Source organism: Patella vulgata, chromosome 7, assembly GCF_932274485.2.
Source record: "Patella vulgata chromosome 7, xgPatVulg1.2, whole genome shotgun sequence".
NCBI classification, from domain to species: domain Eukaryota; kingdom Metazoa; phylum Mollusca; class Gastropoda; family Patellidae; genus Patella; species Patella vulgata.
The window spans coordinates 51,123,749-51,150,150 of NC_065885.2; the positions used below are offsets into that span (position 1 = coordinate 51,123,749).

Here is a 26,402-nt window from a genome sequence, read left to right on the forward strand (position 1 = left end):
AATTGTTTTTAACATTCTCTTAGCTTTTGATTACATGTTTCCCAAATATGAGCCAATATTATATAATATATAATATTTTTTTTATTATTATTATTTTTACCCTGCATGATCCAAAGTTAATTCAAATTGAAAGTTTTTTTCTTTTATGACCTTTGTAAAGGTTATTTTAGTATTATCATTTATCTGTCGAGTTTCTGTGGCACAAAAAGATATTTTACCAAACACACTGATTCATTTGTAGCGTGTGTCGGGCTTACGGGGAACAGCTTGATCATTAATTTCGTTTTTCGTATCTTATGACAAATAACTTGAATTTTGCGTAACCAAAATGGCTGCGCCCAGAGTGGAGGACGAGGAACACTTTCTCACAACGGACTTCTACTCATTGCTTAATGTTGGAAGAGAAGTATGTGTCAATATGTTTGCGTATGAGTTCATATATGTATCATTGATAAATTTTTTGGAAGTTCCAATGTCTGGATTTTCTGTCACATATGATTTGTTGAACTTCGATACGTTGTCTTGGCTGGGACCCTGTGACGGGCTTTTGAAGGACTTTTCACAATTAAGCCGGTTGTTTATTTGCTCAGCTGAGTAGAAATTCTACATAACTGGTGTTGTTGTGCTTTGTCATATTTCCGACAAAGGAATAAACAAGCCCGGTTCAATTTACAGTATCAATATTTTTCTCAAAATAAAGTGCACTAAAATTTCATCATTTTATGATTTTTTGGCAATTTAAAGTAGCTAAGTCTCTAACTCAATATCATATATATGCATCCAAAACCTTCAACAATGAAAATACGAATTATTTGACAATTTTAATCTACATTGGTGTTGTGATCTTACCGGAAAAAGGTGGGCTTCTGATATCCAATATTTAAGACAAAATAAACATTTTACGATTGGTACACGAATCGTGTACCATAATGCGTTTCAGCGCAATTTGTAACAAGCGACTAGAAGAACGAGGTTAGACATATTCCCCAAGTCATGTCAAACGGTGACCCCATATTCTTATCTGGAAAACATGCGTAATAAATACTATCGGTGTAGACTGGAATAACCAGACGCTAGAGATTGCCATTGGATTGAGATATCTGGCGTATTTCGCCGAACATAACTGCTTTGAAATTAGAGTAAAAACGGAAACGATTAAATGTAAATCAGTTTATTTACATTCATATTACATTATTATATACGTTGCGACACATTTGTGTCAATTTGTAGTCCCAAATATTAGCGATTTAGCTCCTTTAAGTGGCTCCCAATCAAACTGGCCGGATATTCAGAAATATATGAGCTCTTCCAGTCTGCTGACAGATATTTATGAAAGATGTCAACTATTTCGATTTCCCTTATACTATCTTATAGAAACATATGGAAATGTACGATAATAATAAGTGGCATTAAACAGTTGCAATTATTGACTGTATAGTATAAACAATAATTAATTTTTGATCAAATTAATTTGAAGTTTAATTAATCAAACATTTCATGCCTCAAATCTCTGATATAAATTCTGTACATGTGTAATTTATAGTACCCACAATTATACTAGTGCCTACCTTTGTTGTATGTTTGATAACATTTATCCCTTTTTGTGAAGAAAACCCTTGAGAACTTTAATTAGGGTTTCACACTGCGTAGATTGTGTGAAACACTATTTTTGGGGGGATGTGGTCATAATGGCCATATGCCATAACATCCAAAAACAGGTTTGGTCAAAGCGGTCCTACTTTAGTCATAACGGCCTAACAGTTTGGTCATAATGGCCAAAACATTTGGTCATAACAGCCAAAAATTTTTAATTGAATGAAAAACAATATATTTAAACAAAACATCGATGTTGTGCTGCAGTTATACAAACCGGGGTGTTCCCACTTAGCCGGCAGGCTTTGATGTCAAATTTTGCCGCTAATCCAGAGTTAATCCTAGAACAATGGTGTTATAAACTATAGTCCATATTTTTTTAAGACTAAAACTGTATTGATTTTAACAAATTTAACTTTTATTAAATAACATTAAATAGCTTACACATATGAAAATATATTGATTTTAACAAATTTAATATTTATTAAATAACATTAAATGATTTACACATGTAAAAATGCATTACAATTTACACATTTAACTTTTATTAAATAGCATTATATAATTGGATTATTGGAAATAAAGCGAATATAAACCTGAACGTTTGCCATTTTAAAATAAATATAATTTCGACACAGATCGACCATCTATTTATATTAATATAGTGAATTGAATTCATGTTTGAAATCATAACGCCGGCATGAACTGTGTTCAAAATGTCATTAATTAGTTGGTTAATAAATTTTATTAAGAGGGATTAAGAGCTCATTAACGCTGAACACTAGTGAACAATTCTTGAGTGACTACTTTTAAACAGACTATAGTTTTAAGATCAATCAAAGGATTAACAGTCTGCCGGCTAAGGGGGAACACACCATACAAACCATGTGTCCTGGAGACATAACAACCAAAGCCAACCCGGAAGACTACATGCTGTAAAGTGTAATTGTAATTCAAAGGAAAGAGGTGAGTACTAATTAATCAACTGATTGGATAATCCCTAATTAGGTACTTCACACTCTCTGATCTGATTAGTTAATATATGAGATAAACATTAATCATTTATTTTTTATCAACTTAAGGTAAAAGAAATGGTCATCTCCAATCCATTCAGAGAAAATTCAGAGAACCTAATCAGAGCAACTAACAGAATAAGAGAAAATTTCTAAGTTATTTATTATGTTGAAAGTTATAATTACAAATTAACAATATCATGTAACAATATTACAAAATTTGTAATATTACAAAATATATTTTAGGTTAAGCTATATTTACAAATATACATGTATGTTAGGTTAAGCTATATTTACAAATTTATTTTACAAGTAAATGAAGATGCAATACCTGATGATTTTTTACGTGCCGATATAAAAGTTAAAGGAGAAAGACATTTGATGTTTTCAACCACAAGGCAGCTGGCTTTGCTTGCTAAATCCTGGCAATGGTTTATTGACGGGACTTTTAAAATCGTGAAAAAGCCCTTTTATCAACACTGAAAATTATGTAATTAGATGTATTATGTACATGTATGTGAAATATTATTGAAATAAATTTTATAGTTTGTATGTTTTATTATGTATGTGAAATATTACAGTTTGTATTATGTTAAATGTCTGTGTAAATTTACGTATTAAATTAATGTTTATGTAATGTATGTATTTATATTAGGGTATTATCTATTATGCAATGTATTTATATTATTAAATATCATTCCGTACATGTAATAAATGGTTTGGTTTTTATTGGCCGTTACAACCAATTTGTATGGCCGTTATGACCAATTTGTATGGCCATTACGACCAAATCTTTTGGCCATTATGACCAAATATTTTTGCCGTTATGACCAATTATTTTGGCCATTATGGTTTAGGGCCGTTATGTCTATAACCCTTTTTTTATTACCCTTGGGCAACGAAAGTGACGTAAATTTAGCAAAAACTACAATTTTGAGAGTTTGGTACCACTTTTTGAAAGCAAATATTATTTTTTTCAAATCTGGTATGACTGAAAGGGTGTGCCCTGTAAAGGCGCAGAAAACATCAGACTCCCTTTTTTTTAATATCGATTTCGTTTTCGGGTAATTTCGATTTAAAGGTGAAAAAGGGTGAAAAAAGGAGCTATTTACAACCCATTCAGGCTTTTCATATTTAAATATATTTTTTCGCAACTTTCATAAACTAGTAGCAATAATCCATACGAAGAGAATGTATGTGAAAATTAGTTTGTAATATAAGCAGTTGCCGAGAAATGGGCAATTTTGCATGAGTCCCTTTTTACACTAGTTTGCCTGTAAAAGAGTCAATTATTATTTGATTTTCATAAAAGTGACACCATTTGATGCGTAATGTCAATTTTAACTAGGTCAAACCATTTTAACATTTTCAATGTCACCGAAAATGACGTAATTTAGGCAAAAAATGTATATATAGCCTTCAAACCAGTAATTTATTCAAATGAGTCGTATTTGTTATTTGTTTAAAGTTTTGGTATTTGATTCCAATCAACTAATAGAATGAACCCATACGATCATATAGATATCACAAAATGGTTTCTAACTTGTTCAGTTGCGGAGAAATAGACGATTTTCAACAGGTAACTTTTCAAGGTTTTTGGTCCATAAAAGTGTCAATTATTATTCGATTTTCATAAAATTTCCTGTGTGTGATGCCTAATGCCATTTACGATTTTATACAAGTAATTTAACACTTTTTCTGTCAACGGAAGTAACGTCATTTTGGCAAAAACTGTATTTTTAGCCTTCAAAACAGATATTCTATTCAAATGAGTCTGATTTGTATTGTTTTTAAAATTATGATATTTGATTCCAATCAACAAATAGACTAAACCCACACGATCATACAGATAACAAAAAATGGTTTCTAACTTGTACGGTTTCAGAGAAATAGACGATATTCTACAGGTCACTATTCAAGGTTTTTGTTCTATAAAAGTGGCAATTATTATTCAATTTACATAAAAATTTCCACCATGTGATGCCTTATGCCATTTATGATTTCATAAAACTAATTTATAATTTTTATTATCACCGGAAGTAATGTAATTTTGTCAGGATCACTTACATGTAACAAATGTATACAATGAAATGATATTGCCGGATTTGGTTGATTCTGCGTACATTTTATGTGATGTGTGAAATGCTTACATGGAAACCTGTCTAATGGTTTCATCGGTACCGGAAGTGACATATGTTCACGGGTAACGGGGCACCGGTGAAACCTGTCATTACTGCTTCGCAGTTCTAGTGATGATTGTTTTTACCAAAAAAAACAATCATCCAACACATCGGCCGTTTTATTTTCCACTTGAGTATATCTCAGAAATTACTTGTCGGATCAATCCGATATCTTTGGTTTTACAGGAAAGATAGCATGACTTAGAGATTAAATCTATTTTGAACATTCTGCGACAATCCGAAATCATCGAAGTTGGTTTTTTTCTAAATATTGCCGTAATATTAACAATAATTGCCAGATTTTAACATTTGATACATTTTGACATAGCCAGAGACAAGGCACATAGCTACGGGTCTTTAGATTTTTGATTTTCGATGAATCTTCGGAGATATTAGGCGCCAAATTTTGAAAATTTAAATTTTTACCAAATTTTTTTTTATTAATGAATATTTCTTTATGGTATTTTATCCATGGCTAAAGGGTGATCTGATTTGAGCAAAAATGTGAACAATTTATGTCTCAGTAATTTGCGGTAGCCGCCGTTGGCTAATTCAGTTTTTCCGTCCTAGATTGATTATTTATTGTACAATTTGTTTAAAACAAAGTTCATATGCTTCTTTTTCCAAAATATCATTTTTTTTGTTACCGATAGAGTTATCTGTCGGCATCAGAAGTGACATAATTTTAACAAAAACTATAATTTTGACAGTTCGGTACCACTTTTTGAAACCAAATATTATTTTTTCAAAATTTGATATTACCAAAAGAATGCGCCATGTAAATGTGCACAAAAATTTCGTTTTCGGGCTATTTCGATTAAAAGGTGAAAAACGGTGTAAAATTAAGCTATTTACAACCCATTCAGCGTCTTCATATTTTAAAATATTTCTTCGTAACTTTCAAAAACTCGTAGCAATTATCCATACGAAGAGAATGTATGTAGAAATTAGTTTGTAATATGAGCGGTTGCCGAGAAATAGGCAATTTTTGCATGCGTCACTTTTCAAGTTATTTTCCCTGTAAAGGAGTCAATTATTATTCGATTTTCATTTTTCTTTTTACCATTTGATGCCTTATGCTAATTTTGACTAGGTCAAACCAATTTAACATTTTCACTGTCAGCGGAAATGACATCATTTGGGCAAAAAATGTATTTTTAGCCTTTAAAAGAGAAATTTTATTCAAATGAGTCGTATTTGTTATTTTTTTAAAACTTTGATATTTGATTTCAATCAACTAATAGAATGAACCCATACGATCATATAGATATCACAAAATTGTTTCTAACTTGTTCAGTTGCTGAGAAATAGACGATTTTCAACAGGTAACTTTTCAAGGTTTTTGGTCCATAAAAGTGTCAATTATTATTCGATTTTCATAAAATTTTCAGTGCTTGATGCCTAATGCAATTTACGATTTCATACAAGTAATTTAAGATTTTCGTTATTACCGGAAGTAACGTCATTTTGGCAAAAACTGTATTTTTAGCCTTCAAAGCAGATATTTTATTCAAATCTGTCTGATTTGTAAAGTGTTTAAAATTATGATATTTGATTCCAATCAACACATACATTGAATCCACACCATCATACAGATACCAAAAAATGGTTTCTAACTTGTACGATTGCAGAGAAATGGACGATTTTCTACAAGTCACTTTTTAAGGTTTTTGGTCTATAAAAGTAGCAATTGATATTCGATTTACATAAAAAAATTTCATCATGTGATGCCTTATTCCATTTCTGATTTCATGAAACTAATTGAACTTTTTCATTATCACCGGAAGTAATGTAATTTTGTCAGGATCACTTACATGTAACACATGTATAAAATGAATTGATATTGCTAGATTTGGTTGATTCTGCTTCCATTTTATTTGATACGTACAAAGTTTGTGGATATCTGTTTATCGGTTCCATTGGTACTGGAAGTCATGAGTTCAAGGGTAACATGGCACCAAAGTGACATAAGTTCTAGGGTAACGTGGCACCAGTGAAACCCGTCATTACTGCTTCGCAGTTCTAGTTTAGATTATTATTCTTGTCATTCATCTTCTTCTTAGTATTATTATTTTTCTTTTTCTGTTTTGATTAGATCTCAGTAACTGCTTGTCGCATCTTTACGATGTCTTTGGTTTTACTGGGAAAGTGGATGTGACTTACAGGCTAAAGCTATTTTCAACGTTCTGCGACAATGCGAAATGTCCGAAATCACTGAAGTTGTCATTTTTAAAAATATTGCCATAATTTTAACCATAATCATCAGATTTTAACTTTTGATACATTTTGGCATAGCCAGAGACAGTGCACACAGCTACGCTACTTTTGATTTTTGGCAAATCTTTGTAGATATTAGGCGCCAAATTTAGGAAATTTAAATTTTAAAAAAAAAACTTTTGTTTCAGTAATTTGCATTAGCAGCCATTGGCTAATTCAGTTTTTCGGTCCTACCTAGATTAATTATTTATTGTTTGATTTGTATAAAACAAAATTCTTATTCTCCGTTTTCCAAAATGTCATTTTTTTTGTTACCGATAAAGTTTCCTGTTGGCACCAGAAGTACCACTTTTTCAAAGCAAATATTATTTTTTTCAAATCTGGTATAACTGAAAGGGTCTGCCCTTTAAAGGCACACAAAACATTGAGATCAGTTTTTTTCATTTCAATTTCGGGCTATTTCGATTAAAAGGTGTAAAATTAAGCTATTTACAACCCATTCAGCGTCTTCATATTTTAAAATATTTCCTCGTAGCTTTCATAAATTCGTAGCAATAATGCATACGCAGAGAATGTATGCGAAAATTTGTAATATGAGCAGTTGCCGAGAAATGGGCAATTTTGCACGCGCCACTTTTCGCATTATTTTGCCTGTAAAAGTGTCAATTATTATTCGATTTTCTTATCATTTTCTTTCTCACCGGAAATGTCATCATTTGGACAAAAACAAATACATGTGTTTTATTCAAATGAGTCTGATTTGTAATGTTTTCAAAATTATGATATTTGATTCCAATCAACAAACAGAATGAACCCATACGATCATACAGATACACAAAATAGTTTCTAACGTGGACGGTTGCAGAGAAATAGATTATATTCAACAAGTCACTTTTCAAGGTTTTTGGTCTATAAAAGTGTCAATCATTATTCGATTTTCATAAAAATTTTACCATGTGATCCATTATGCTATTTATGATTTTATAGAACTAATTTAACATTTTCATTATCACCAGAAGTAATGTCATTTTGGCAAAAACTATATTTTTAGCTTTCAAAACTAATATTTTTTTTCAAGTGAGTTATATAGTTATAATTCATTTAACATTATGATATTTAATTACAATTGTCATATAGATTGGATTAATACGATTTTATAGATATCCCAAAATTGCTTCTCGCATATATATTCCCTTGTCCAGAAATAATCAATTTTGTCCGGATCACTTTTTAAGATTTTTTTCGCATTTTAATTTTCCATTAGAATTTTTTCAGGATTTTTTTTTTTTTTTTTTTTTTTTTACTGACATATGTCACCCACCGCATGTTATTGCACAAGAGACAAAATAAGCGAAAATATTGATTTTGATCGAAATTGAGATTTTCACAAAAATGAGTCTATAAATATACTATCTATCGACTCAAAAGATCAAAATAGCAATAAAATATTTTAAAATGACACGGTTACATTAATACAGTGATAAAAAAAAACAGAATTGTCATTTTGGTCGCCATTTTGATAAAACAAAATGGTTGATATTGACGGATTAATTTTACTACTACGATTATCATTTTGGTCGCCATTATGAAAAACAAAATGGCGGGTATTATCGGATTTATTCTTATACTGCAATTGTTTGATGTAGCACCCCCAAAAACCCATTCAATGACATTAATAAACACATAACTTATGAAAACTCCAAAATTTGTCATTTTGGCGTCCATTTTGAAAAAAAAGATGGCGGAAATTGTCGGATCAAATTGTTCCTACAATTTTCGTCTTCAGCACCCCTGAAAACCCCTAGAAAACAATATTCAACGACAAAACAGCAAATAAATGGCTTAGTTGCTATGGGATTTTGTTTTGAAACATACCAAATCTTTAACTTGATTTTTCTCAAAACTTACTCTGGTGAGTTGGGTGGCTTTAAGCAGTCACAACTCGGTCAATTTTCGCCCGATTCAAACAAACTATACATCAAATTGAAGGTAATGAATGTGAAAATAACAATAACTCAATTTTCAAAATTTCCTCATTGCGACTCAGTATGCCATGGGGGGTCACATATGTAACAAATGTATAAATGGTGTTGATATTGCTGGATTTCATTGATTCAGCATCCACCTTATTTTATTAAAAAAGCACATGCCCAAAAAATTTTGCAACACTTTTCAGGGGATGTTACTTGGTCTAATATCTGGGCGCTCGGCACCCCTAAAACATTATATTTTACTGACATGGTGACAGGAGATAATCTGTACTACAATGTAGATGATCATGACAAAACTCTGCCTTCCTTTTGTTTGTATTATCTGAGAGCAATCTTTTCTTATCACAGTTATTTGATTCTAGATTTGTATTTCTTTGCGTGGTAATTAATGTGAAATCTTGATATGTATTACCATACTATATAAACAGGAATGATAACAATTCTTTGTATAGTTTGTTTTTATACGCCCACATTGAAATGTGGTCGTATATTGTCATCGCCCCCGTCCGTCCGTCCGGCGGCTAGAGGCTAATGTTAATATCTGATTGACTTTAAATTTATACACAGTGTTTAAGGTCTTGAGACGAAGAAGCCTATTGATTTTCAGCGATTTCCGATAATTACTGCCAGAGTTATGGCCCTTGATCACTTTGAAAAATCTTGTGGACGCTCTAGAGGCCAAAGTTAATATCTAATTGACCTTAAATTTATACACAGTGTTTGAGGTCATGAGACGAAGAAGCCTATTGATTTTCAACAATTTCCGATAATTACTGCCAGAGTTATGGCTCTTGATCACTTCAAAAAATCTTGTGGATGCTCTAAAGGCCAAAGTTAATATCTGATTGACTTTAATCCTATTGATTTTCAGCGATTTCCGATAATTACTGCCAGAGTTATGGCCCTTGATCACTTTGAAAAATCTTGTGGATGCTCTAGAGGCCAAAGTTAATATCCGATTGACTTTCAATTTATACACAGTGTTTAAGGTCATGAGATGAAGAAGCCTATTGATTTTCAGCGATTTCCGATAATTACTGCCAGAGTTATGGCCCTTGATCACTTCAAAAAATCTTGTGGATGCTCTTGAGGCTCAAGTTAATATCCGATTGAGTTTAAATTTATACACAGTGTTTGAGGTCATGAGACGAAGATTCCTATTGATTTTCAACGATTTCCGATAATTACTGCCAAAGTTATGGCCCTTAAGTTATCATCCGATTGACTTCAGATTGATACACAGAGTTTAAGATCTTGAGACGAACAAGTATATTGATTTTCAATGAATTTTTATGACTTGAACAGTTAAATCTATGATATTAAAAGCTTTGCATACAAAACGTTAGCATGGGGCAGAACTTTATAAAAACCAAACAAATTCTAATAGTTTTCTGATAATTACTTCGTGAGTTGTTGCTCTTAATCAGATTTTAGTGTATTATAAATGTTTCATTACCGAAAAAAGTAAAAATATGCGACAACCCTTGTTGACTGCCCGGACGATTTAGTTGCTGTGGGCGTATGTTTCGTTGCCGGGCAACCTTTCTTTAAACATTTTGGGGGGATTGTCTCTAAAGCAGATAAATTGCTTACCAGTTTATTTTTGTGATGATTTTCCATTTGTTTTAAAAGTCAAATTTTTTCTTCACTAATAATTGCAGGCTTCAACTGACGAAATCAACAATGCATTTCGACAACTTAGTAAAATATATCACCCAGACAAACATTTTTCACCAAACAAAAAGAAAATGGCAGAAGTTATGTTTACAAAAATAAAAAAAGCACATGAAGGTGAAGTATATATATATCATTATATTTTGTTTTAACAATTTTGATAATTGAATGAACATCTATGTATGTAAAGCAATAAATGAATTAAAGCTAATCTATGTAAGATACAAAAATATGTTCATTTGCAGATACAACCAATTTAAAGATACATTACGGGAGAATCGATAACGAGTTGGCAGTTCTCACTATAATAGTTAAAAACTAGATAATGTAAAGGCAATTTGCTGAAAATTTCATTCAGATTGATCCACTATGAACCGAGAACTAAGCGATTGAAATTTCTGCCTAGCCTCGATCATCATTACTAAAGTCAGTAAGATAAACAGCATAGTCTCAATTATCCATTTAATCATTAAATCGTAAAGGAAAGTTATGCAGTAAATCGGCTCATAATCCACCAAAAACCGCAGGCTAGCGATGCCATCTAGGGTTGATTATGGTCTGGATAGGTTAATTAATGTCTAAGATAACATTTCATGCCTAAAGAAAGACCTTCAATAGACAGATTTAGATCTTGCATAATGTATGTTTAAGTTATAAACTAAAGGTTATAAAGAATATCAACTTGCTGCTTTGATATGGAAATTTAAGTGTTATTCCAATACATCAGATCAACCAGATTAAACACATTTATTTGACCCAAGTCCAAGAGGTCCAACTCCTCTAAGATTGTTTAAGCTCAGAATTCTCAAGATTTTTATTTTAATGGTAATTTTGCTATATATTTGCAGTTTTAAATGACAAACACAAGAGAACAATTTATGATATATATGGTGAAAGTGGTTTAGAAACTGAAGGCTTAGAAGTAAGTTAATTCAAATTAGAAATATAGTCGATGGGGAGTCAAAACAATCTGATTAAAACACATATTCTATTTTGTTTCGTTTTTTATAGTTCAAAATTTCGTTTTATTTGTCTTTACTACACTAGGATCTGAAAGAGTTGTTATATTACCGGCGTTTTGGTTGAAGTGAGGGATAAAGCCAATGAAACGGTCTGTTACGGCGACTTCTTGGCATGCCATGCATGGAACTGTGGGTAAACAACTAGAAATGTCAACACTGATTGATTATTCAATGTCTGACGTCATAGGGTCAAAAGCCACATTGTACGACCCCTGACACGACCTTTAAGTACAACTTGACAGATCTTCGTATAGTGTAGGCCATCGAAAGTATAAAAAAACGAAACAAAGTATAAATCTGTATTTTTATCAGATTGGAGTCAAAAGGTCATATTTTAGTTTTGCAAAATTGTCAAAGGGAGCCAGAAATAATATAGAGGTTATAAATCAAAATGGCGTATCATAGTTTTGCGAAATTGTCCAAGAGAGCAAGAAATCATTATAGAGGTTAAGAATCAAAATGGCATATAGAGACATAACATCAAAATTTTTTATGTAACATGACATATTTTCTCAAATATTTCTGTAAAAAATGTATGTTTAAGCGTTATGACAGTATGTAGCTATCCTCACAGTATGTAGCTATCAGGCTAAATATCTCTAGTACAGAAATATTATATATCAAAGACGTACTTTGGAGTAGTGGGGGGGGGGGATTCATCTTTACCTGCTTCCGTTTCATAGATTTCACATAGTACTAGTAGAGACTCTTCTATAATACATAACTAACCATAAAATAATTACATCATTTTTGCTCTCAATATTAATTTTTTTTTTTTTTTTTTGGGGGGGGGGGGAATGCCTCGTGAAACATTTTGAAACAATATTTATAAAAACCCTGTTTTATTGGCTTTAGAAATACGACAACTAGATGGAAAGATGCGCTATTTAATTCTCATTCTGAAGATACGACCTATTGACTCCCTACGAACGATATATGCTACAATGTGGGTGTAATAGCATGTTATTCTGTAACGAAAGTCAGAGGATGTAACCTTACCACCACTCCCATTTTCGGCTGTATAAGGGTATAAAAATAATGAATAATATATTTATTTTTTTAATACTGTTTACTTTTCATAGGTTATATCAAGAACCAAATCTCCTGCAGAAATAATAGCTGAGTATGAAAGACTACAAAGAGAAAGAGAAGAGAGACGATTACAACAAAGAACTAATCCTAAAGTATGAATTTAATTAATTGGATATCAAGGATACAGTAGAATATTGTACTCCTGTTAGATTAGCCTCAGTTTAGATTATAAGCCTGATCTTTGTTTATTCAACTATTATTCATTATTACACGATACGATTTAGTATAAATATATTGGAATTACTATGTATTATGGAAGATTAGATAAAGAGCTGGCAGTTCGCACTATGATAGTTAAAGACTAGATGAAGTAAAGGGAATATGCTCAAAATTGCTTCGCCCTATGTCAAGAACCTTATTTTAAAATCTTTGTAGCCTTGATTTTAATTGTTACTGCTGTCACGATAACTAACAAAGTCTCAATTAACCATTTTTGCGAATAATCATCAACAGACATTGAACAACAGATCGTATTCAAATCCAATGAAAATCGGACAGATAAGATGGCATCGAGAGTTGATTATGGTCTGGATAAGTTGATTAATGTCTATTTAATAATTTAGATAACATTTCAGGCCTAAAGAAAGACCTGCAATAGGCAGATTTACATCTCGCATAATGTATGTTTAAAGGAGCAGTCCAGCAGTTGCAGATTCTTTATATTGTAATGTATAGAACTAGATTGAACCGTGGTTAAACCTAGGTCCAAATCATTCAGTCTGTAATTAACAAATTATAAAGGCAACTGTTATTCACTGTAATCAAACAAATCACTCCATATCTTGTGATAATCTTTATTTCAATGATATTCTTAAGGTATTCACCTTCAGTTACATGTTTACAAAATACCAGTGTAGCTTTTACAGCATTCACACATGGTTTTGTTTTCAAACAATGATAGACAGTTACCCGGATGCTGATGTCTTAAATGTGAGATGAGTTATTAAGAATATACAATATGAAGAAACCTGCCACAGTTGGACATCTTCTTTATGTAATATCTTTGAACATATAATATATAATATAAAGTATTTTTTCTTCCATAGGGAACAGTTTCAATAGCATTGAATGCTACTGATCTATTTGATCGATATGGTGCTGAACCAGATGCAGACTATGAGTAAGTATCAAGCTGTAAAATAGATATGGAACATTCCAAACATTTTTATAAAAGTCCAACTTTCCTTTCTGTTTAGTATGATTAAAATGATTATTACATGTTTCGGACCTTTGGTCGAAACGCATTTTGTTTTTATTATTTTTGGAGGTGGGTAGGGAAGGGGGGGGGATTTAGTCAGAGTTTGAAGTCAAACCTGTGCATGGTGCAAACATTCTGCCGACGTAGATGTAGTTGGACTCCGTGGATCTATTTATTAAATATAAATTGGATTATTTTTGACAAACAGGAAGTGTTTTACGGATGGGACATAAAATAATCTCAGATTGTCCATATCTTGGTTATTTCTCAATGGATCTTCTTCCGGTTTGCATTCTTTAGACAAATCTTCTTTGGGCTCTGACTGACATTTTTTCTAAATTTGGAAGTTCTTCATCATTTTTTCGACATTCAAGATGGCGTATCTCTATCACTATTTGAGGTATCAAGTTGAAACTTGGTAGGAATAAGGAATATTCAAAAATTTTATGACGGCTTCCGGAAACTTCCAGAAATTACTGAGACCTTCCGATTTTTTCCGAGCATGAATAGTTCTCTCCAATTTAAAAATAGACCAAAAATGGCATATGGTGGTGTTAGCCCCAGATATTATCTTTCATTTTTAGAGACCTTGTGTAGTACTATCGGACTTCTTTCCTTGTTGTGTTTGTTTTCTTCGTGATCGTAATTACACTACAGAATAAATGGTTCTTACAACTTTATTGTTAAGCTGTAATGGCTTGAAGGTTCCTCGTTCTCAATAATAATAGCTGCTTGGAATATCTGGGTGAGCTCTGACCAATCTCGCTCAACACCCTGTTTCATAAACCCCTAATTTCTGCACGTCTTAGATAGCCTTGAGTTAATTCCCATCCCAAATATGGAATAAACCTCTTTATTTCACAAGGCCAGAGAAAGAAACATTACCTTATTTGGTCAACCAACCATAGGTCAATAAACAGATATAATTTGATGGATATTTTGATAATGGTTATGATTTTACCAAAATATCACTGGGTTTTTTATGTATAAATATATATTCCCGTTCATTAAGTATGTGTGATTTGACTCTATAGACAGAGTAAAGTAACAATTTTTCAAAGAACCAATGTTGTCTTAAGGACCAAAGTGCTTTGCTACACTTGTTCCATAACATTTTCAACTGTTTGCCCGCCGTATTGGATTTTACAAAAAATCTTCAAATCGTTATATTCTGCCGCCATTTTGATTCCAATTTTTTAAAACATTTTTTTCTTTTGAACCTACTCCAAATGGCAACAATTCTTGGGGAGCCGATTTTTGAATTTCGATTTCGATACTTCCAGTTTCACTTTGAATTTTGTTTGAGTTTTCAACTTCTTTCTGGTGACCTAACCTTTTAATGGCCCTTGACTGTTGTATATATGATGATCCTCATATCTACTAACAATTTATATCAAAAAGTTTAGTCTTGAAGTATAACTTTCAAAAAAAAAAGATCAGTTTCTCCATAAAATTTATATTTGATTACCAGAGCATGACACCAGCTTATATTTTAGCCATTTCTAAGGCTATGATTCTGATGTTAAAGTAATTTATATGATGTGTATATTGCAGAAGTGATATTAATATAGAGATAAGTAGTATGAGTATATTCCAATCTGTTGAATGTCCACTAACAGTTAAAGACACAATTTTAATAGGAGGTTCTTTAATGACACAAAATGGTAATGGAGATGGAACATTTGTTACAACATGGAGAAGATTAACATCTCATAAAGGCTGGGCAGAGGTCTTTTTTTTTATTTTACAACATTTCTGTAAAATTTAACATGTGAAATAATATCTCTGTATATTGTTTTATATTTGATTCTTGGTCTCAAAATGATCTAATTGCCATTAATCATAAGGCCTTTCATGCCAGGTTCTTTTATTTTTCTCTAAATGATTTTTATTTTATGGTCTTGAAGGAAATCTTGATCATTATTTAGTATTTAATGTGAGAAAAATATTAGAAATATTGTGCAAAAGTAAAATAGATTAAGTATGTAATTCAAATTAGAACATTGTTGAACTTAAAGAGGCATTATGGGAGATTAGATAATAGTTATAATAGTTAAAATATAGATGACGTAAATAGAATATGCTGAAAATTTCAGTCAAATTGGTCCACTCTGATAGGCTAGCCTCGATCATCCAATCTGCTAAATATCGCAGGCTAGCGATGGCATTGAGAGTTGATTATGATCTGTATAAGTTAATAAATGTCTAATTAATAATTTAGATAACATTTCAGGCCTAAAGAAAGACCTGCAATAGACAGATTTAGCTCTTGCATAATGTATGTTTAACCTTAAAGTTGCAAGTATTGCACATTTTATTTGTATTATTATTATTATACACTTTCTTATTTTCTTTTGTACTATAATTATAGGTTGAAATTGCAGCAGGTAATAATATGAATGGCAGTATTAAAGGATTTCGGCAACTATCTAAAAGATGGTATGTGTGTTTGTAATTTACAAGATGTTTCTTTTAAAAAAGTATTTTGCTACAGAACTTTTTTTGTAAAAATAAAGCATTTGTCTTTCCTTGACCTTATTGCAAAGTATTCTTATGGTAATTATATAAAAGTAAAGATTTGTAACAAAAGACTATCTGAAGATAGAATACTGAACAGAGGTAGAATATAAATAGTCAATGCATGGTTGTCAGGTCTAATTTAACATTTAAATAATATCATTTTATTTTGAAATTTATATGCAATATACAAAAATAGTTGTTAAAATTATTGTTAGGATTATTAAAATAAATAATCATGGTATTAAGATTACTAGAATGGTTTATATTTATAAAGTACAATTAATTAGTAAATGACATGTTATACAAAATATACAATAATAATATAATTTGAATTAAAATACTATCTGCTACTATTAGTAATGCAGGAATCAATTGCACAAACTGTAAACTGTTATGAGAGCTAACTAAAAAGTTTATGTCTTTGAGAAAAATTTGTACACCCTCCTGGGAAATATAAAGACAAGTCTTATAGGGTCATATTTTTTAAAAATGAAATGGTTTATTTCAGCTATGGAACAGTAGTAGGGTCATTACAGTCAACAAGAAGAGGAATTCGACCATCTATTGTATCAAGTGAGTAGATATGTTTTTATACATCCACATTTAATGTGAGACATAAAAATTAACAGCAGATTATGATATAAAAGAAACATGATTGTGTGCTATTAATTTTTGTGTCTCGACTTACCTGGATATAAAATACATCATTTGTCAAGAGTGATCCCATCAAGCCTTTGTGTTGCCTCTGTCTATTGATTACAAGTTTCTCACATTTAATGTCAACATATACTGTAGTCACCACTTTCATTTGGTGTCTGTCCCAAATTTGTTGTAATCGATCTACAATTGATTTTTTCTAAAATTGCATGGATTGTTCATTTTAGGCATAAGGAACAACCCTATTGTAATCCACAATTTATCGGCTGCATATAGAGGAGTTATCCCCCCCCCCCCTTTTTTCGTTCAAATTTATGAAATATACTGAGCGCCATTGAAAACGCATCACTTAGTTTTTCGTATAACAAAATGATCCTGTAAACATATCTTATTTATTTTGCTTCTTACTGTGAACAATATTCAAATGGGAACACATCAATAACAACACATTTGTACACTTATGGATGTTTAATCTGTAATCAAGGGTACAAAGTCAGAGGGGTCAAAACCAAAAGTACGACACAGATGTCAGTAGCGCGTGTGTCCTCCACGAGCCATCATCACAGTAGGCTACAGCATTAACGCGACCCCTGCAAATGTGTAGGGCGGTCCGGTGATGAAATGTGAAGCCTCCCCACACCATTACACTTCCCCCACCCCATCGATCCCTTTCGAAGACGCAGCAGTCTGCAAGACGTCTCCACACACGTTGACGGCCATCAGCGTGATAAAGATGAAAGCGACTCTCATCACTGAAGAGCACACTTTGCCAGTCTACTCGTCTCCATGTCTGGTGTCCTTGAGCCCATATCAAATGCCGCTGACGATGATGATCCCTGGGGATAGCTCCAACATAAGGTCGTCGTGCACGGAGTCCTACTTCTCTTAGACGACGTCTTACGGTGTTGGCACTTACTGGTACTTGTCTTCCGACGACTGCTGCACCTGTTCGAGTCGCTGGGCGGAATCTGTCACGCAGATGAGTGACCCGGATGTAGCGGTCTTGAGTCTGAGTTGTAACGCATTGTGGACCAGGACGTTGACGGTCACGTGTTGATCCAGTAACTCGAACATGTTCCACCAACCTTACAATAGTGGACTGATGACAATTGAAGTGTCTGGCAATAGCACGTGTAGACATGCCAGCCCTGGACATTCCCATGGCTTCATTCCGTTGATTTTCAGTAAGTCTCTAGAATCTCTAGCTCGATTCCTTCACACGTCCAACAACAAATTACGACAGATTGACGTTTCACAGTTCATGTACTGCACATTAAGTTGAAAACATGCTTTTAAAGGGCTCACACACAATGCTGCACGTGAATATTGGGTTTTTCATGTGCATCTCGTGCAATTTTTTTTTTGCACACGGGCCGATATTTTTTGTGTTTGGGAGCATTGTGTGAAACAATAGTTCAAAGTATTGCATAATATTATACATACAAAACCACCTAGTAACAAAATATATGGGAAAAAAAAGTGATGCGTTTTCTATGGCGCTCAGTATATAAATAAGATAATTTCAGAGTTGTTGATAGAATTATGGGTTGACAAGTCATGTCTATGTTCTTTCATATTGGAGTGAAGAGATGTGGTCTGATAAAATAATTGTATAACTTCTTTTTAATCTATTATAACATATGTATCCAATGCATGTTTAATATATTTTCTTTTTAATGTAGAATCAGATCAATAGAATAGTACATGTGTATAATATTATATTCTGTGTGAATAAGGAAATCTATAGCTATACTCTCTAATTATGGAAACCAGATAAATGATATCTTTAGACATTGGCTTTTGTGATATGAAAGATTTTTTGTTTCAGTGTTAGCGTATCAGTTTGATCGTGGGTTGCAAGGTCGTATGACATTTAATGCAAGTACACCATCATCTGTAACATCAGTACTAAGTTATGATAATGAAAAAAATCGGGCTGTTTTTACTATTCAGGTCTGTTCAAAATCATAGTTATATTATACCCACATTTAATGACCTACATCCTTGCATCTGTTGTCATTTTGCGTTAAGATTCTGCAGGAATTTTTCTTTTGTAAAAAACGCAATACTTTCTACGCCCACATGGAAATGTGGTAGTATATTGCAGTCTGACGGTCCATCCATCGTCCGCACTTTCTTGTGAACACTCTACAGACTACATTTATCATTTGATTGTTTTGAAATTGATATACTGTATGTTGTTAACATTACCGAGATGAAGATCCCTATTTAATTTCAATAATTCTGTTAATTTCTTCTGGTGTTATGGCTCTTGTTTTACTTTATTGCACCATGTGAACACTCATAACAATAAAAGTTATCATCCGATCTGTATGTAATTTATATGCATCAATTAAATTAGGGAAACGAAGAAGCCTTTTGAATTTCTGTTTATTAATTCTAAAGTTATGGCCCTTGTTTCACTTTGTTGAACCATGTGAACGCTCTAACAACAAAAGTGATCATCCGATCTGTATGAAGTTTAACGGCATTATTTAAATTAGTAAGACAAAAAATCTTATCAAATTTGAACAATTTCTGTAAATTACTTTCAGTGTTTATTCCCTTGTTTCAGTTTGTAGAAGCTTTTGAACCCTCAAACAACAGAATTTATAATCTGATCTGTATGAAATGGTCTTGTAAATGCCCCCCCCCCCCCCACCATTACCTACAAATGAATAAATATACGATAACCCTTATCAACCTATCTTTCTGATTAGTTAGAACCTTTAGGAATTTATGGATACTGGCTGATAGTCTGATAATTATGATACGTAATATAACAATTACTATTCTATAATTATGATACGTAATATAACAATGACTATTTTATAATTATGATACGTAATATCAATAATACTTTTTACGATTACTATCAAAATTTATATAACCTGTAAGAAAATATCTAGTTCAATTGGTAACAAAAATTAATAATGTTACCAAAGAGGTCATTTATTTCTAATTCTTTTTCAGCTTGGTGTACCTAATACTTTCATTTCCGCAAGTTATTGCAGAAAATTTTTGGAGGATGATGCTAAACTTCGTGTAGCTATTAAGTAAGTTAGTTTTATTCACCGACCAAAAATGGAGCTGCAATGGCTCAGAGAGTAAGATGCAGGCTTGCTAGCCTAGATGTCCTGGGTTTGCTCCTTTGTTGACCAAAACAGCTGTCTAGTCGTGTACACATTGATATGCACATTAAAGAACCTTTGACAGTTACCGCTGCCTGGGGCAAAATTTCACTCTTAGCACACTTCATGGCATATGCCCATCTTCATTAGCCCAGTCGGTGAAAAAAGGAGGACATATAATGCCTACACCTTCTTCAGCCAAACATCACACTCTTTTGGAATTTAGTAAACAGGTCTCCAAATTTAAAGGCTAAAATAATCCCTGAAAATCTCAAGCCATTTTGTTTATATAGTTCCTACTATTGTTTATTTAAAGATTTGGTACATTAGGAATGATAGGAGAGTACGGATTCGAAAAGAAAATAACACAGTTCAGTATTCTTGGAGCCACCATGGTAGTTGGTCTACCTGTTGGAGTTATGCTAAGAATTAAGTAAGTTTTATTTTGGTTATTTAGTGATATTAGTTTTTTATTTAAATCAATCGGTGTGAAAGAAGGATTGTCAATAATATTTTCAGAACTTTTCCATCTCTTGTTGACTATATAGACACAAATCCTTTTTAAAAAAAAAATGCACTGAGAAAGACATAAGAAAGAGTGCATGTGAAATTGGCTAATGCTTGATGCTTTATAAGATAATTAATTATTCATGCATTGAGGAATTGACCCACTAGTGATTAAATCCTGTTGATAATCTACAGGTAAAATAGACTTTATGAAAGGAGTATGATTATGAGTATTATTGTAAATCCTATCTTATCCTTTACTTATTATTCATATCATTATTATTTGTGTTTCAGATTATTACGAGGCAATCAAACATTTAATTTTCCTATATATTTATCTGAATCTCTATCACCAAGTGCAGTATTTTATGGAACTGTTGTACCTGCTGCTGTATATTTCGTTGTTAAAAAACTTATAGTGAATCCTTTCTTAAAACAACAAAAGGAAAGGTAGGTCACCATAAATCATATAGAATACAACAAAACAAAACTATACAGTTACATGGGACAACCAGTGATTGTTGTCCCATATAACTGTATAGTTTTGTTATGTTTCCAATTGCTAAATGCCACTAAAGGATCATATAGAATACAATTTTAATAAAACAAATCTGTGATCTAGTACGATAATATCATGTAAGGTAGACATAATAAGATATTACTGTGATAAGATAATGACATAAACTCAAGTGAGATCAACAGCGAGTCATGTCTAGTCAATTTTATTGGAGACCACTGATTTTACTGATTCTATAACTGCTACTAATTTTGTCTTCTACTAACATCAGTCGTGAGGGATTGGCCAATGAAACAGTCTGTTACGGCTAGTTTTTGGCATGAGGTGCACGGAAATGTGGATAACCTACTAGAAACATCAACGTTGATTGGTTAATCAAATGTCTGATGGCATAGGGTAAAAAGCCGCCCGTGTGACCTCTGACACGACCTTCCACTACAACCGGTCAAATCTTTATGTGGAAGAAACCTTCAAAAGTATAAAAAAATCGAAACAAAATAAAGATCTGTATTTTAATCAGATTACTTTTTTATGATATATAATTACCAGGATTAAAGGAATAAGACTTGAATGCAGGAACACAATCATATCCCTTAAAGGCGTTTATTGAAAACTACATTATTTTGTCTTTTTCACTTTCACAAATAGGAATAGACATCCTTACGGTTTAGAAATAATAGTTGTTTGTCTGATAACAAGAATTTTAATTAGTAATGATACATTTTTTTTTAGATGATTGAATAATCTACCCACATAGAATAGAAGTTGAAAGGCTTTTGCTTACAGAACGTTTTTCATAGCTTTAAGTTGATGCACAGTGTTCAAGTGCAGTTAAAATAGCTCCTTTTCAATAGACTTTTAAAACTCATTAGAATTCAAGGGCATCCAAAATACAAAAAACAAATCAAAAGTTTCATCTCCCTTTAATAATCCAATCACCAATGTAGTGCTTCAAATGATATATTTTTTCTGCTTATTAGTGAGATAGAAAGAAAGAGAAATGAACATGCAGAAAAACTTTTACAAAGAAAGAGAGAGGCACAATCTGCTGTAAGTATTATATTGGACTAGATCAAGTGCATTGATTAAACAGGCATTATGCCAGAGGTAAATCTGCTTATTGCAGATCTTTCTTTGGGCCTTAAATGTTATATAAATTATTAATTACGATTAATGGTTGATGATTTAACGTAAAAATGGATAATAAGGACTTTGTTTATTATCGTAACAATGGTAGCAATGACAATCGAGGCTACACTGTTCTTGTAACGGCGATAACTAGGCTCAGAGTTAGTAATTTGACTGAGATTTTCAACATATTCCCTTTCCAATATCTATTTTTTAAATATTATAGCAAGAACCATCAGCTCTTTATCTAATCTTACATGATATGATGGTTTACACCAGTAATCATATGAATATATACTAAATATTGTGATATTCCATTTGTTTTATAACTATTTAAGGTTGAGTTAATGAGTGAAACTGTAGAAAGAATTATTGATACGGAAGAGAAAAGAAATGGCTTAATTATTATAAAAGGTTTATATGGTAAACTAGTAGAAGATACATCAGAGTATGTACATTATTTTGTTTTAATAGCAAACATTTAGTATTGTCATTGTTGTGTTTGTTCTCGTACAATGCCTCTCAACTTAGCAATGCCTCTCACCAATGTTAGCAAGTTATAAGTATTTTCTCCACAAGATATGAATTTCTTTTTTTTAAAACCCTTTGCTTTAAAGCAGGGTTGTTTAACGGAATGGTATAACACATTCACATTAGATCATTAGGTCTGCTGTTGAGTCAAGTAGTGTGGTTTTCAATTCTCAGCTTGTACGTGACAAGAAGTAGTGTTGTCTGTCCAACCTCATGGGTTTTCTCCAGGTCCTCCTGGTTTCCTACCACTGCTAAAGACCCCTACACGCAAGCGAATTATTGAAATAAATTAAACCACATGTTGGTACCAAAATGACATAGTTCATGCCGAGTGGATGTTAAACCCCACTTCTCTCTCTCTCCTTTGCTTTAACCATTTTTTCACAACCTTTGCGTCCATATTTTACCAATCATCAATATTTATCTAAATGAACACTGCTGTAATAAGTATAAACTTGTATATAATCACTATTGAACCAGTTAAACAACAGGTATTGTACAGTAATTAAGTTATTATTCTACACCAGATTAAAACTGATTTGATGTATAAAATAAAAGGAAACTATATATTATTATTATTATTTTAGAGCTAATGATGATGGTTGTATAGACGTAACTATACCATTACAAGCTACAGTTAAAGATTCTAAACTTATATTACCAGATAATTCTACTAAGGTTAGTAGAACATTCCTCATAAATATACCAAATCCTGTAGAATTACAAGAAATAATTATCAACATATGCCTGTATGAAATAGTTAATCAATCAGATCTAATATTGTCAAAAGATGTCGCATTTTTAAACCACAGGATAATAATTTGCCATATCTTGGACTCGAATAGCTATAGTTCTGTTATATACTATATTGGATGATGATTACTCTACAAATGTATATATATATATAAGGTTTGTTAGGAGTATATAAATATATATTATGTTTGTTAATTTGTAGAGTTGTGTACCAGGATTTTATGATCCATGTATAGGAGAAGAAAAGAGTTTATATATAAGATATAAATTTAGGAATCGTATACATCAAGTCACGTTACTAGATAATGAACCAATTAGATTGCCACAACAAAGTAAGTTAATATCTTTGATAAAGGCCAATGCACACAGTGCAGTTTTTCTTCATTTCAATTTATTATTTCATGACAAAAGGTCTATAATAGTAAGTGCAGGATGACTGCTCTATACACAAACAAAAACCAAAAGTGTAATTAATTCATAATGTGTCAGCATCATTCAACTGTATAGTTGACATTGTAAATGCTTTTAAATTGTTTTCATGACTTTCAGAGCATTTGGTAAAGGATGAATTACCTTCAACTAGTATGAGTTACAGGTCGTGACAGTGATTATTTCTAGTTATACAAACAATGAAGTCTAGAAAATACCAGCATGGAAGTGGAGAATATTATGTTAGTGCTATTATGATGGATAAAGTCAAGTGATATTAATATAAAGATATACGTATATATAAAGTCATGTGGATGTGTTATTCATAAAGTGTAGAATTCTACTGTTAACTGTGCAGCAGGTGGATAAAAAAAATTGAAACAGCTGATTTTATCTGTTTGTCAACCATGCTTAAAATTTGATTTTTTGTCCATTTGTTTGGAAAATTTGTCCATTTGGTTGGGAAATGAACAAGGAAAGGTAATCTTAAGTTTGAAGATTTGACAGTAAATGCCCAACTATCCAGATAGAGATCTCAATCATGTGACAGGGAATTCAGGAAAAAATCCTATTTTTAAAGATTAAATGGTTATTTTTATAGTTTGGTTGGTAAATGTTCAAAATAAATTTGATTTTATCTGGATTGGACAATTGAGAAGTGTAATAATCAGATTTAAATTAGTGGATTCATCAAAATCAATGTTTGTTAATTTAAAAAAAAAAAACAGTTCAGGGAATCAATTCCATTATCATGTCTAAAAATAAGGTTATTTGAACAACATAGAAATTGATACCACCTTAATGTTATTCACTGTAAAAGTTCACGGATTAATGCACTGTCAGTTCATTTTCCATGTTCATGAATCAATGTTAGAAAGTTTAATTAAAGAAGGTTGTGTGTGTGTGTGACGTTTGGAGGATAGTAGGAAACTAAAGTGTACCCAACAAGAAGGGGGGGGGGCTTTTTTCGACTTTGCAACTGAAAGCAACTGGCATTTTGGCAACTAGGAGCAACTGAATGCAACTGAAAAAAGTTGACGTTTCCATGGAAAAAACATCACATGATAAGAGACATGTGTCATTTGACTTTATAAATAAACAAAATGGAAGCGAACGAAGACACCCTCTTTTCAAATGTTGATGATGTCGACAATAATCTATTATTAGAATTATGGCAAGACCGACCATTCGCCATTTTGTTGATCGTGTGATGAATAAATTAACAGTTCCGAGTCAATATGAGCACTCCGAATTCAGTTGCTCTCAATTGTCCTCGGTTGCTGGCGTGATTGACACAAGCACACTTGCAACTGACTGGAACTAGTTGCAAAGTTGACAGCCTACTTAAATGGCTAATCCCGATATTTATTGGAGAATAAAACTGCTTAATTTTGTGTTAAAATCCCTTAAAATCCTCTAGCTAAGGGCCGAGCAACTAACTCAATATTTGTGATAAGTTTTCAAACAACTTAAACCCGTCAGTCTTCATATGGAAATGGAGACCGGTGTACCAAGCTGTATTATGCGGTGTCTGGATAAAACCAGACTTTTATTTTATAAAAATAATGTGTAGGTGAAATTTACCTTTCGTTATCAAGTAGAGCACATGGGTCATTCACTATATAGACCTCTCAAGGAATGGGAATCGATTATCAGGTCACCCAACGAAAAAACTGCCCCAAAATCTTAAAAGGGTTACGTGTCCGGATAAGCAGTTTTGACGTTCACGTCCAAACGGCTCAATATTTTGAGCTGGAATTTTGAGAGAAGGTAAATACACCATTCCTCTATATTTTGGCGCTTAAATTTCATACGTACTCTGACTTTTATTTTTGAGACTCTCTTGAAATCGGGATAGTCCCTTTAACATTGCAAATCAGGAATTCATGACATAATATGTGCAGATAATTGAAATCAGTAGAAAAGTAGCTGGGGAGCTAAAAAAAAAAAAAAAGGCTCTGTTTAATTTGAACATTTCATGTATATTAGCATGATAAATTTGTTTTTTAAAGTGAGAAAATGATTGAATAAAAACCTCACAATTGTCATTAACTATCAATAAATACATGTAGTTCAGATGTGTGTAAAATGATCTTAGATATTGATACATATATTTTATGTATAAAATTATGGAAGTATGTTGTTGATTATAGTTATTAGTTATAGAAGTAGAGCTTGTTATGTACATGTTATTTGTAAATAATACTGTTTGAAATAGAAAAATAAAGTTATTTACTTTTCAAATTGAA

At 32.1% G+C, this 26,402-nt stretch overlaps 1 protein-coding gene across 1 annotated transcript; it reads left to right on the forward strand.

Annotated features, from left to right (window-relative positions):
• The first annotated feature begins 310 nt into the window (after positions 1 to 310).
• LOC126828592 (dnaJ homolog subfamily C member 11) lies at positions 311 to 26,402 on the forward strand. Its single transcript, XM_050558456.2, has 17 exons — positions 311 to 406; positions 10,656 to 10,785; positions 11,517 to 11,590; positions 12,773 to 12,874; positions 13,829 to 13,902; positions 15,535 to 15,709; positions 16,352 to 16,419; positions 17,009 to 17,073; positions 18,986 to 19,110; positions 20,131 to 20,213; positions 20,605 to 20,721; positions 21,090 to 21,245; positions 22,293 to 22,362; positions 22,779 to 22,888; positions 23,559 to 23,649; positions 23,927 to 24,056; positions 24,274 to 26,402. The coding sequence occupies exons 1-17, from the start codon at positions 329 to 331 to the stop codon at positions 24,324 to 24,326; spliced, it is 1,701 nt and encodes a 566-aa protein (XP_050414413.1). The 5' UTR covers positions 311 to 328; the 3' UTR covers positions 24,327 to 26,402.

What these genes read in the sequence shown, in the direction of transcription:
- LOC126828592 (XM_050558456.2), top strand. Translation starts at nt 329, where the DNA reads ATGGCTGCGCCCAGAGTGGAGGACGAGGAACACTTTCTCACAACGGAC. An exon ending in TAGAAACTGAAGGCTTAGAA is followed by an intron (nt 11,591 to 12,772) that starts GTAAGTTAATTC and finishes TACTTTTCATAG; the next exon opens with GTTATATCAAGAACCAAATC. An exon ending in TCGACCATCTATTGTATCAA is followed by an intron (nt 17,074 to 18,985) that starts GTGAGTAGATAT and finishes TTTTTGTTTCAG; the next exon opens with TGTTAGCGTATCAGTTTGAT.